The sequence below is a fragment of the Actinia tenebrosa genome, unplaced genomic scaffold (assembly GCF_029948245.1).
Source record: "Actinia tenebrosa isolate PJP-AT-01 unplaced genomic scaffold, QUT_ActTen_1.0 PGA_scaffold15__27_contigs__length_11533743, whole genome shotgun sequence".
In the NCBI taxonomy this organism is placed as follows: Eukaryota; Metazoa; Cnidaria; class Anthozoa; order Actiniaria; family Actiniidae; genus Actinia; species Actinia tenebrosa.
This window is the reverse complement of record NW_028292575.1, coordinates 2,355,377-2,368,445: the sequence shown is the minus strand read 5'-3', so window position 1 is coordinate 2,368,445 and position 13,069 is coordinate 2,355,377. Positions and strand designations below refer to the sequence as shown.

Here is a 13,069-nt window from a genome sequence, read left to right as displayed (position 1 = left end):
TTTGTGTGTTAGGTTAGAAACTATGAGAGAATGAATGAATGGAAGAGAGAAAGTTAGAAAAAAAAGAAAAGATTAAAGGAAGGAATGATAGAAGAAAAAGAAAAAAGGGAGGAAGGAAGGAAAGAAAGACGAGGTTTCGAATATGTTTTTATCTTGGCCTGAATAGAAGCTCAAAAATATTACCATGACTTTCATTTACTCTTTCGCGGTGACGTTTTGAGAAAAAATCACTTCAAACACAAGTTAATGTCGGATGGCATAAATGTTTAAAATTCAAAAAAAAAAAAAAAAGATTCGCTGATCTAAAAAAAATTAATTGTACTCCGTTGTACGCTTGAAACTTGAATGAGCCTTAATGAATATATCTTACAAATAAGAAATGGGTATAACGTATTAGTTATGAAGCTTTAATTTAGTTAAAGTTGAGTTTCGTGTCTGGAAGTGACGTTACCACGAAGCGGAGAAAAATTGAAGGATACTCGCAGTTTTTAAAGTTTGTTTACACCGTTTCTATGGAAGTTCAGTATTTCTAGGCTTGTACAGCAGCTGAATGTCTAACCTTATTTGAACATGGAGAGTTCCCCCCGCGGGCTGAATCAATTCTGTGCCATAGCTCTGTCAGAAATATCTCGTACCTTCTATTGTCTACGACATCCAAAAATCATTAATAAATCATATGAAGTTTAGCAACGACTTTTTTGAATATATATTGGTTTTATTTTTTCTTATGAACTTAGCAACTGTTGCGAGTAAACTCAAAGCGAGTGGGAAATATTTTTAGAAGACAAGTAGTATTGGTGAAACTCCTCGAATGGCTTCTTGATCAAAAGACAGAAAAAAATTGAGTAAATATATTCTTAAAAGTCGTTTAAGATGATGGGAGAACGTTTAAGACTCTGTGCAGCCTGTAGTTTACCAAGTCCTGGCCCTACGAAGAGATTGTATTACCAGCATCGAGATTATGGCCCATTTTTCCCGATTTTAGAAGAACAACGAAGAAAATCTAACGGTTATCTCTTCAGTGGAGGGAGAGTTGTTGTTTGTACAGGATGTGCGAGTCATCTTCTAAGACAGTGGGCTTTCTACGAGAAAAACTGGACGCCTCTAGAAAAGCGGACCTACACTCTTTTATCAGGTGAATAAGGATATTCTTAACCCCAAAAATGTTCTATTGTCAAGAATAATAGCACAAATTTTTAGTTTAAACTTGCTCGCGTTAATAATAAACGCTATTCGTTTGCCTATTTTCGATTTATTGTTTTTTCTCATAACAACTGTTCGCAAGTGAGTAGATTCTACGCTTAAAAACCTTACAATAAAAATAAAAGAACACAAAGGATAACAATAAAACTAACTCTAGGATAAATTTGCATCGAAAGATTTAAATTTGATAAATAAAAACTATTTTTAATTTTCTTCATTTGAAATTACAGTCGAATATAGTAAAGTGTGAAAATCATAATGAAGCATGGATTTTATCTTTAAAATTGAAAATAGATATATCAGTTTTTCTGAGAAGTTAAAACGATAGGACTAGATAATTTATTCTTTTATTCGCTTAATTTTCAGCAGACTGTTAAGGGTTAGTCTTTTTGTGGCGATGTAAGAAATATTTATAAGTTTTCAATTCATCTGTCACATTTTATTAGAAATGGAAAGACAGTTCTGCTTTAATGAAGAAAGCCAGAGTCACTTATCTAAGATCATTTATCTCAAAAATACTAGACGCTAAATGAAAATCTATTATTGACTTTACCAATAAAATAGAAAATTTAAATCTTTATTTGCCAATATCTATTTTGTTAGCTCAAAACATTTTCAGAAGAAAACCAAGTTTGCAGTCATTCTTGTTTTTTCAATACAAGATTTAATATCCCGTAAAATAGTTCAATAAAAAAACTAAACTATAACAATATAAATAACAAGCTTCAAAGAAGTCTTAAAGACGAATAACTGTAAAAGTATAGGTTTAATTTTAGCGATAAATGCGAACTGCATGCGATAGAACATTTATATTCATGCTAAAAAATCCAGGTGGAATTATCATATTTGGAAGTTTAATATTTCGAGATTAAAGAATGAAAGAAAGATAACAAAAAATAGAAAGAACGAATGAAAAAGTAAAAATAAAGAAATAGCAAGCGGAAGGATTCATTTATATTCTTTTTTATCTCCAGAGGAAAGAATGGCGCGAAAGGCGAAGAAAGACAGTTTTATGTCTAAGGTTTCCATGGGAACCGACAATGGCTTCGTCGAACTAAACGACCAAGAAAACCACTTATCAAAAACAGCAAGCAAAATTAGCTCAAGGGACAGAGATTTCAAGGGTTTTAACCAAGAAACCATGAGCGATAAGGTGAATTCTTCAAGCTTGAACGAAAGGCTCTCGCCACAGAGTTTCATTAGCGAAGGGAATGCTCCCTTCCGACGAGCCTTGAAAAAGGTTTCTAAGCAAAACACCAGAATTTTGGCAGAATATAACGAAGCGAATAAGCACTCGGACTTGTCTACTTTGCAGACTCTGGAAAAATCGGAAGAGTGGAATGGCGAAGAGCGGATGGATTCGAAAAAAGGTCGTTCACACGCTCTTTGGAATTTACCGAGTGAGGACATTCGTTCAAAAGTTCGTGAAGAACTTGAGGAAAATATTGATGTTATGATACGGAAAGTCGCTGAGATTCAACATTATGAGAATTTGAGACGGTACGAGCTAGAGTTGAAAGAGGCGGCGGAAAGAATGTGTAAAGTGCAGGACAGCAAAGGAGACATTGATCGGATGTGTCAGAGTCTCAAGTCACAGTTGCAAGAAGAGTTATTGTTTAGGGACACTTTGAGGGTTCTTAATGAAGAGGGGAAAGATATCAATGGTGGGAAAAAGGCTTTGATGAGTATTGAACCGCCTGCCTCGATTCCACCAGAAAGTCACTCAAAAAAGCATCAATCAAAGCAGAGGCTGACAGGAGTTACCAATGCAAAAAAAGCGGGAAAGGAATGGAAAGGAAAGACGGTCAGGAAGAAATTGAGGGAAAAAGCTTCCGTGAGTGAACCGACTGAGAATAGCCTGGCACTAGTTCCATGCCCCACCGAGGAGGAGAGTGGTACGAGCAGCCGAAATGACGCCGAACGGGCAACGAGTGCTTCACGAAAGCTTGATACGGTTGTTCGAGAGTTGGAGAAAGAACGCGAATGGCGAAAGAGAACAGAGGGTATTATAGTACAGCAAAGAGAAATGATTGAAGAGCTTCGCAACGGGATTCAAGGTGAAGTCAAGCGTTTAATTGAGGAGCAGAATAAAAGATACCATGAAATAAAAGCAAATGCTGGAAAATCACCGAGGCGTCAACAAACCCCTGGACCTAGAGCCAGTCCTAACGGCCATTCCAGACCGAGCCAGTACAAGACCCCCTACATTAGCTTGGACAGGGCGTCATCAGTTGACCATGATGCAACGCGAGACGGTGAAGAAAGAATGATATTACGTGAGCGACGACGACGTCAACGAAAAGACAGATCACGTGACCAGTGGGAGTATAAAGGGGATGTTCCGTTAGCTGCCAGGAGTAAAAAGTATGATGATGATGATAAGAGCAAGGGTCACGGGGAGGATGATGATGATGATGGTAGTGGTGACGTCACGAATGATTCTGATGATGATCGCTCTTCACCAGCCACTCCAGAGTACTACATTCAATGACTGGGCATGTACGAGCATGATGATGATATTATTTGCTCATATTATGGTGTTGGTGTTGATGGTGATCAAGTGATGTTGGCATGATGATGATGGTAACTAATGAAGATGATGGAGGTAATGATGGCCATGATGATGATAATTAATGAAGAAGATGATGGTGATAATGATGATGGCTAACATGATGATGATGCCGATGCTACATGGTACTTGGTTCTACATTCAGGATATCACCCATTGTATACTCTCCTCTGCCTGTATTGCACATTCATCAAGTGGCCAAGCATGGCCTATTCTACTCCACGAAACAAACTAAACTTACCCTGCGAGCAGAGTTTTTTTTCCTGACCCTCCGTGGAGCTGGCTGTCGGGGCCAGCCAGCTCCACTGAAGGTCAGAAAAAAAACTTCTGCTCGCAGGGTAAACTAAACTAATATATAACCGTTAGAAAGCATCAACCGGGGCATTGTATCACCCACACAAACGCTACGGACGCGTATGAGAGGACGTGGGTTTTGCTTCGTTTTTTAACGTTAACAAGCCATACAGAATATACTCTTCTTTCTGAGCCAGCTATTCAGGACCGTTGCGTATTTATTATAGTTTATAATGAATTGAAGCATGAACCGTTTTGTGACTCTGGATTGTTCTTGGTAATGAATGTTTTCCCATTTCATACCACGTGTCGTTCTCTTGAGAACTTCTATTTTTGAGTTGTATATTCATGTGTCTTCTTATGCACAGCCGTTAAACAAAGAATTGATACTCTAGGGAATGACACGTTTTTTATTCTTCTCAGTATATCAATAGTCCTTTCTACCACTGACCTCTTTCTCTTTTACTCCGACGAAGGACTAGCGTCTGAAACGTCAGTAGGTTTTTTCATCTTTTCACGGTGTACAATTTACGCTTTTATCATTACTGTTTCATTAGAAACGCCGACGCAGCTCACACTAGTTTTTAGCTAGTTATCTCTTCTTGGAATGACACGTGGTAAGGTAAAGAGGTCTATATGGAACATGTTATGGAACATGGATATCGGTAAAATGCTAACTAGGGTTCAATCGCTGGAGCACAAGGCAGTAAAGTAGCGGCCGTCTTATGAAATGTGGTACTTCATTCCCATGATGCATTTCACCTAACTATTCAATGCACATGCGCAGTAGTGGAAAAGTAAATATAGATAAATAAACAGAAAATAACAGGCTTTAACATTTATTTTATATCTTAATATACACTCTCTTTTCTAAATAGCTCATAGTTTTTATATTTTGATCGTTGCATATTATACATAATCCCGTAAAGTTATCTGTCTGTCCGAATCCTGTTCTATTATACCTGGAACACTCTTCCAATCACGATGGAGAGTGAAAACTGGAGCCAATCAGAAGTGAGTATAATCAGTAGCATTTTGGCTTCAGCCAATCACGGTGTTTGACTTTGGTGCCATCTAAGATGACTATCTCATACATTCTGTACGACGTTGATGCAAACACTGAAATGGCTTTCCACCGTCATATGAGTTGCTACAAACTTGCTTTACATTCCTTATTAATGTAATATCTAATCTTGCCTTTCTCACTTCTCTCGATTGGCTCAATTTGGCTTTCTTTTCAATCTACATTATGATTGGTTAACCTTAAACACGTGGTCTTGGCTGCAGTGTCCTTATAGTAAAGAGACTCGTACAGCGAGGGAGACCTCTTTACTCCTACTCATACATTTTTTTAGTTATCCATTATCCATCCTCCCTTCCCTACCCTTCGTCTCCATAGTAACATGTCCTCTAACCTTAATATTTATATTAATATAAAGAAATCACATTTAATATCGTTATAAAATTATTTTAGTAGAAAATAACTAAACTGAATTAAACATCCCCTTCCACTTCTGTCGCATTCCCATCCCTTTAGCTCGAAGCAGAATACGATGATTTCGTTAAGAGCCTAAAAGAAGTCTTTTAAAAACTAAATCAGAAACTTTCTAGTACTTTAGGTAGTAGAATCTATAGCTGTGAAAGAGTTTCCCAAAAAAGTAGTTTTTAAATGAAAACACTTTGCCTTTTAACTCGAAGCAGACAGCGATGATTTCGCAATTTTTCCATAAAATTTAAAATCAGGTTGGGAGCAGAAATGCATTATGGTTGTAAATGAGTTTTCAGTGAGTTTTACTGTGGTGGTTTTGGAGTAGGATTTTAGCTTGGCCAAAAGAACTTTCTTCCTGCGTATCTTCTAACACTCTTCACGATTATATGCCAGAACTAGCACCATCAAAACGACATATTTGCACGTCAGTATCTGTACTTGGATGATGGCTGTTATGGTTTGGGTCTTTGCTTCCTGGGGTCTTTACTTGCTTTATGTCCCCAAACATGATGTTTGTTTTAAAGACAAGGTATTCGAGTTCAAGAGGAGAAATTGATGCGGTTGGCTTTAGTAGGAATGCTCGATTTGCACGTAAAGATGTTTAACACCAATCTGTAAGGATGGAAATAGATGAGAGATGTCAAATTCTGTCATTATCATCATGCACCATCATCATCATCGTGCATAGCATCAATACTTTATACATGACTATTTTACATCATCATTTTCATGTATATCCATCACCAGCATCATCATTGCCATAATCATTTACCATCATCACTATCATCACTATCATCACCATTATGGGGCATTACCATTTCTTACCGCCATCACTAACATCATCATGCATGATCTTCATCATAAATCGCCACCACTTGTCCCTTCAAAGTCATAATCATCTTTGTTGCCACCATCAAATTTGTCAACATGCATCATCATCTATCGTCATGGTTACCATGGCAGCTATCATTCCTTACCTCGTTGAAGATATGATGAGTGGAACTAAGGATCTTGTGAATGTCAGAATTCGGTGCTATGAGCACACGTAATGTCCCAATGAAATTTTCACTAAGGATAATAAGTAGTTATTGTTAAACATGCACAGCTTACTGTGTAAGAAGAATATTCAATTTAAGACAGTTCTTAGTTTCGTATAAGTGGTTTGATCATACAATACACCTTACCCAATTCAGCTTGGCAAATCTCCAGAGGATTCATTTTCTTTTGTTTTTGTTTTATGTAATTCATGAGTATCCCAAAGGACACGAAAAGAATAACAATGGTACCCCGACAAGTTTCAAAACAATAGCTGTTCATCCCCCTCTAGTCTTCCCTCCCTCCACAAAAATCAGGCTTTCAAATTCTAATTTGATCTATCAGTTGCCTTGTTATTTGGTCCTTAGACCTGTAAGGCTTTCTGTCAACCTCAGAGTGGTAAAGTTGTAAAAAATTATATTTTTGTTTAAATTTACCTGTCTAGTGTCCAGAAATGTGGATCTTGAATACTGTAAACATTCTCTATCTGATTGACCTGAACAAAACAGTGTGTTGATATATAAGACAAGATGATGATAGTATTGGTAGTGGTGATGAGGATGGTGATGATGATGATGATGGTGGTGATGGTGTTGCAGTGCTAATTGAAAAGGCGTGGGCACCTAGAAATATTTCAAGAATGTTTCTTAACCGATCAGAAGTGTTATCGTTATGTTTGATATCTCATGGTTAGAAAGTCAATTCTGATTGGACAAAAAACGATAGCGACATTCCTGGAATATTTCAAGATGTCCACAGTTTTTTGATTGTAATGATGATGATGATGGAGATGATGAGGATGGTGATGGTGATAATGATGGTGATGATAATATATAGTGATTATGATAATGATAAATTCATTGTAAACCTTACCCTTTGATAAGCAATATGTAAAACACTTTCTAATGCTTTTGGAGTCCTCTGCATTAAAATCCCTGTTGAATCTCTAATTAAAGGAATAACACTACAAAAAAAAAAAAGCAAAAATTTCAATGTAAAGTTACAGCATACTCTACATCAGAAATTCAAAACAATCACACTGTACAGAGCAGAGAAACATTCATTTACTGTGGTTTTTGATATTCTGTGAACTCGGACATTTCAACGGCTTGTCGTAAAATTGGTGTTGTACTGCCGCCAGTCAAGAACCATAAAATGTACCAACTGATTTTTTGATTGACATCAGCAAAAAACCAAATTTCAGTGTGTAGCTTGCAACTACTGAGTACGCTCACAGAATATACCTTGGTAAATAATCTCCCTCCCAATTTTTTTCGCCTGTTTCTTTCTCTTTCTTGATCCATGCCTCTCTACGCTGTATATATTGGGGGGGAAATCCACATAAACTTATTACCTGAATACTATTAAAACAGATATGAACATAGAACATATAGGGTCTGCCAACATCCAACCTGCAAGTATAGCAATATGTGTTTAATTTCAATGTTTTGTGAACAACAGACTTTTTTTTTGTCTGCGTGCAATGTTTCCCACATCAAACCTTTGATAGTGGAGTCTTTCACCGTTTTCTGATCTGCAGGTCATATTATACTTATAGTGAAATGCAAAGCCTTTTTTTCCTGGGAGTTTTCAACCCTTGAACTCTAAATTCCAATTCGTTCAAGGTACAATGGCCACTATTTTCTGATCTGCAGGCCATATTATACCCATAGTGAAATGCAATGCGTTTTTTTCTTTGGAGTTTTCAACCACTGAACTCTAAATTCCAATATTCAATCAAGGGACAATGGCCACAGGTATTTTAGAAACTGGCTAATAAGAGCTGCACTGTACTCTTGCTAACTAAACAAGGATAATACTCCCATTTTGAGTTCACCTTTATATTTGCTCAGTCTCAGCCTCAATTGTGTACAAATGTGTTATTTTCTTTAGTTAATGTCCATTATATAGTAAGGAATGTTCCTACTACGTAACAATATGTGTTGATTAAAATGCCATGGGTTTTGGTTAAATAGCTGAATATTATAAAACACAACCGAGACTGAGCAAAGAGAACTCAAAACTGGAGTACTTGATTCAGAAGATATTTTTTTACTAGGAGGTATGGGAGACTTACCAAACTGGTGGATTAAGATAGCAGAGATAATGACTCCTACGCTGCCGAGAGTATCGGCAAGAACATGAAGAAATACTCCTGGAAGATAATATGATGAAGAATAAATCTCATTCATCTATTCATTCTAATCCCTACATGTATTGTTCATTCATATTTACTTTTGTTCTTAGTAAAATGCGTAGAATAAGCCTGAAGCGAGATGACGTTTTACCCCCGACTCTATACCATAATAGTTTTTAAAATTCTTTCATATTAAAATTTTTGATTCCTTAGAGAATACAGGAACAATAGTCATAATTAAAGAACAAAAGCAGTGTGAAAAAGATTATGGTCTAGAGACGGGGGTAAAACATCATTTCTCTTCAGGCTTATTGAACATTTTGCTGCAATGACAAAATCATTATTGATAGATGTCAATCAAGATGTTTCCATGACATTAATGTAAGCACTTTGATTGACGTCCACCAAAACCTACTGGAGAACAATTTTAAAAGAACCTTTTAAGATTGTACAGCATGTGGATATATTATATATATATATATATATATATATACCTTCCATGATCTTAGCAGAGGAGACAGGGTTATTTGGAGCTGTTGAGAGAGAAAGAACACCTATTACATTCTATTATAAAATAGTAACGTCACTATGCACACCCCTGATTGGTTGAGAACTGTGCTTTGTTACATTATATGGCTGTGTCTATGAGCACCATGTTAGTGTCCATAGTAATTAGATGTGTGTGCATGATTGGCATAATCCCTTATGTTCTCCATGGTTGTCCATGAGCACCATGTTAGTGTCCATGGTCACTAGATGTGTGTGTGTGTGTCTCCTGAATGCATGATTACCATAATCCCTTCTCCATGACTGTGTCCATGAGCACCATGTTAGTGTCCATAGTCATTAGATGTTTGTGCGTGTGTCTCCTGTATGCATGATTGGCATAATCCCTTACCTTCTCCATGGCTGTGTCCATGACCATTATGTGCGTGACTGTCTTCAGAATGGCCATGACTATGTCCATGCCCGCCATGACTATGTCCATGTCCGCCATGAGAGTGACCATGATCTTTAGGATAAAAATATTTTGATTTGATTTCATCGTACGTACATTTAGCTAGTACTGTACAGCATTCACAGTAGATATTTCCACTACATGTATGACTGCAAAACGGCACAACAAACTGCACTGCTTATGCAAGGTATGGAACTAACAACATTCTTTGAAGCAATCACAGTTCGACTACTACCTACTACCAGCATTGAAATGGCCATGGGGCAGACAGCATGGCCTAATGAAAAGCATACAGTAGGTTGCGTGCACTGCTAATGTGCTGCTGCTTCTCACCAATATAATAATAATGATGATGATAATAATAATAATAATATGACCACAGTTTTACTGTTTTCCTCCGTCTGCAAAAATGGACTCCATGCATAATCAACATAAAATAAATTTACAATTCTATATTTTTTCATAATGTACTGATATATTGAGTTTTTTGCAGTGGTAAGAAATTTGTTCCTTCAGGAAAATCAGGTTACAATGGAAACTTAATCATGTTACTATGTAACTTCATTCAAGTTACTATGGAAACTCATTCAAGTTACTATGGAAACTTCATGTGACTATGGAAACGTACATACCTCCTTGTCCATGCTGAAATACAAAGATTCCAATCAGGTTGACGAAAAGTCCTAAGACAGAAATTATAAAGAGACGCTCATGCTTCACCTCTGGAGGATGTAGAGCTCGCTGGAGATGACAGAAAAATAACATGATTTTTCTTTTTCATTGCAGACCCTAGGTCTACGTCCCTATAGAGTCAATGAAGGGATTAGGCTGCGTTCATAATGTATGGCAGGGGGAGGGGGGGCAGGTAAAAATTTGAAATTTCCAGAATAATTCTTAACACCCCCCTTAACGTCATGCAAAAAATACAATCCCCCCTAAGCAAGGCTTGTAGCTTCTTCCAACAATTTTACATCCCCCCATTTTTGTGATGAAAATTGGTCCATCCCCTCTTTTTCCTACCAAAATTTTCCCGACCCCCCCCCCCTCATTTTCACCTGCATCCCCTCTGCCATACATTATGAATGCAGCCTTACCATGGATAAGTAAAGGTTTTCATTTATCTATCACATGTCGCTCCTAGAGAATCCTTCTTTTGTGTTATAGTTGTGCATTAGAAGACAAATGAATGTGGATACAGGCTTTTATAAGCTAATTGAAAACCAGCAATTCCAGTTATAAATATTACTTGATTCACATGCCCAGTGTTTTATTTGATTTGTTAACTTAACTTACCTCCACAGCTTCAGAGAATATAAAGAATGCTACAAATATTAGAAAAAGTCCATTGACAAATCCTGCCATAACCTCTGCCCTACCATATCTACGAGAAAATGATAATTAACAGAAAGTTTATTGGTTATTTCCTATTATCTTAATCCTTTTAGGCTAGATTATAGAATACCCGTTCACTCTTGAAGCTTACACTACGGTTACATGGCCCGCAGTCCGCAGTCAATAACCACAAGTAATCCATAACAAAAGAATACTAGACTTGTAGATAAATTGTTAATTCAATGAATAGTACGTTGTAATGTAACCGCGGTCCGCGATCCGAAGTAAGACCACCACAAGAAGCCCATTTGCAGAGAAACAACACAATTGTTGTAACCGTGGTCCATATTCCATATACCGCGGTTTCACTTCGTTTTATACATGTAGCTTACATCTCACTTCGGACTGCGGGTTCCATAATATTTTCCTTGCATGCCTTAAAAAATGGACGGGTATTCTATAATCGCTCCTCCATTTCCATTTAGGCAATTTCTATATCTATATGTATCCTTCATAGGTAAAAATCTAAAGTTCAATCAACTCGAAATAGAAACAATGGTTGCATTTTTGTAGACACACTAAATCGTTGCCAAGTTACACCAACCACCTGCATTGAACAGTACTGCTCTTAAGTAGAAACATTATAATCTAAGATATCGAGATGAGGGATATATTCAAACAAGTTTGATTTCTGTTTGGACTGTTAATGATTTTCGTATCACCTGGACAGCTGATTCAAACAAGTCTAATGTTATTATTATTGTTCAATGTAGTATGAAACTTTAGCATTGAACATAAAACGTTATTCGTGCTCAGTAAGGTTATAAGATTGTAAGAGCAATATATACATAACTGGTTTAATTTCCACGTGGCTGAGGTAAAGAGACATATATACAGTCATGTACAATGTATATCCTGAAGAAGTAAACTCACCCATATGAAAATCGTTCATTTTTACCCCATCGGGATATAACAGATGCTATAAGACCAGCTAAAAGAGCAGTACAATCAAAAAACATGTGGAAGGAATCAGATATGAGGCCAAGACTGAAAAAAAAGATAAAAAATTAGGTATATTTTGAGCTGTGAGTTATAATGATTCGATTGATGATTTTCTAACCTGTTTGTCCATATTCCGTACGCTAGTTCAACAAAAGCAAACGATAGGTTGAGTAGCAAGAAGAAGAATAGATTCCTGGAGCTTTGACTTGAAAGTATAGCTCTAAAAATACAGAAAATGATAATAAGATATTCAATTTAGATGAGAAGATCAAAAAAACGTTTCATCAACTCTTACTTTATCCATTCTATAATGCGGGATTTTATACGGATCGATGGCTTGAATTCGTCGTCTCTGTAGCTGTCTTTACTGGAGAAGGGTAACATGGTGTCTGAGGAGTAAAATAAAGCCCTGTTTGAGGGTAATTTATCCTTTTAATATAACATCTTCTAAGTCATTCTACACCGGCTTCTATTTTACAAAATACGTGGCAGCTCAGATAGTAACTTCCGGTAAGGTCGCAAGTGGTCATGGGTGCCGGAAGTAAATTTTTCACTCGCTTTTCCAGCAAGTTTACTCAAGGGCGCCAGGACAGACGGATTGGGTTTTAAATATGTGTGATTGTTTCAGTTACTCGTAGATTTCCAATTGAATTGATATATGTTAGTTTCTAAATGGATACTAAATAGTGTTCACTTATCTTTATGAATAAACGTCCTTTCCAACCAACAGTCTTTCTGGTTTGAATCGGCTGTACGCTCTGAGTATTTACCGCTGCACTATCCGTGCCAAGCAGCGCCGGCGCCGCTTCGTTAGCGATTACTCACCTTTAATAAGTTAATCAAATTTACCTTCAGTACAGTAAAATAGACTTACTTAGAAATCTACGAATAACTGAAACAATCACACATATTTAAAACCCAATCCGTCTGTCCTGGCGCCCTTGCTTTACTCACAAATCCCGGGGGGTACTCCCCTATATTCGCTATACGGGTACGTGCCGCCAAACAGGGTATGGTTTTCAGCGATTCTACTCTGGAACAGGGTATATA

At 37.0% G+C, this 13,069-nt stretch overlaps 2 protein-coding genes across 2 annotated transcripts; one reads left to right on the top strand and one right to left on the bottom strand.

Moving 5' to 3' along the window:
* Positions 1 to 286: 286 nt before the first annotated feature.
* LOC116291906 (uncharacterized) lies at positions 287 to 4,897 on the top strand. Its single transcript, XM_031699140.2, has 2 exons — positions 287 to 1,135; positions 2,178 to 4,897. The coding sequence occupies exons 1-2, from the start codon at positions 874 to 876 to the stop codon at positions 3,692 to 3,694; spliced, it is 1,779 nt and encodes a 592-aa protein (XP_031555000.1). The 5' UTR covers positions 287 to 873; the 3' UTR covers positions 3,695 to 4,897.
* Positions 4,890 to 12,501, bottom strand: LOC116291907 (zinc transporter 7-B). Its single transcript, XM_031699141.2, has 13 exons — positions 12,315 to 12,501; positions 12,138 to 12,239; positions 11,951 to 12,064; positions 10,979 to 11,066; positions 10,318 to 10,426; positions 9,626 to 9,739; positions 9,222 to 9,260; positions 8,668 to 8,745; positions 7,945 to 8,002; positions 7,464 to 7,554; positions 7,028 to 7,086; positions 6,533 to 6,623; positions 4,890 to 6,167 (listed from the first exon to the last, which is right to left on the bottom strand). Exons 1-13 carry the CDS (start codon positions 12,401 to 12,403, stop codon positions 6,123 to 6,125), a joined length of 1,077 nt encoding a protein of 358 aa, XP_031555001.2. The 5' UTR covers positions 12,404 to 12,501; the 3' UTR covers positions 4,890 to 6,122.
* Positions 12,502 to 13,069: the final 568 nt, after the last annotated feature.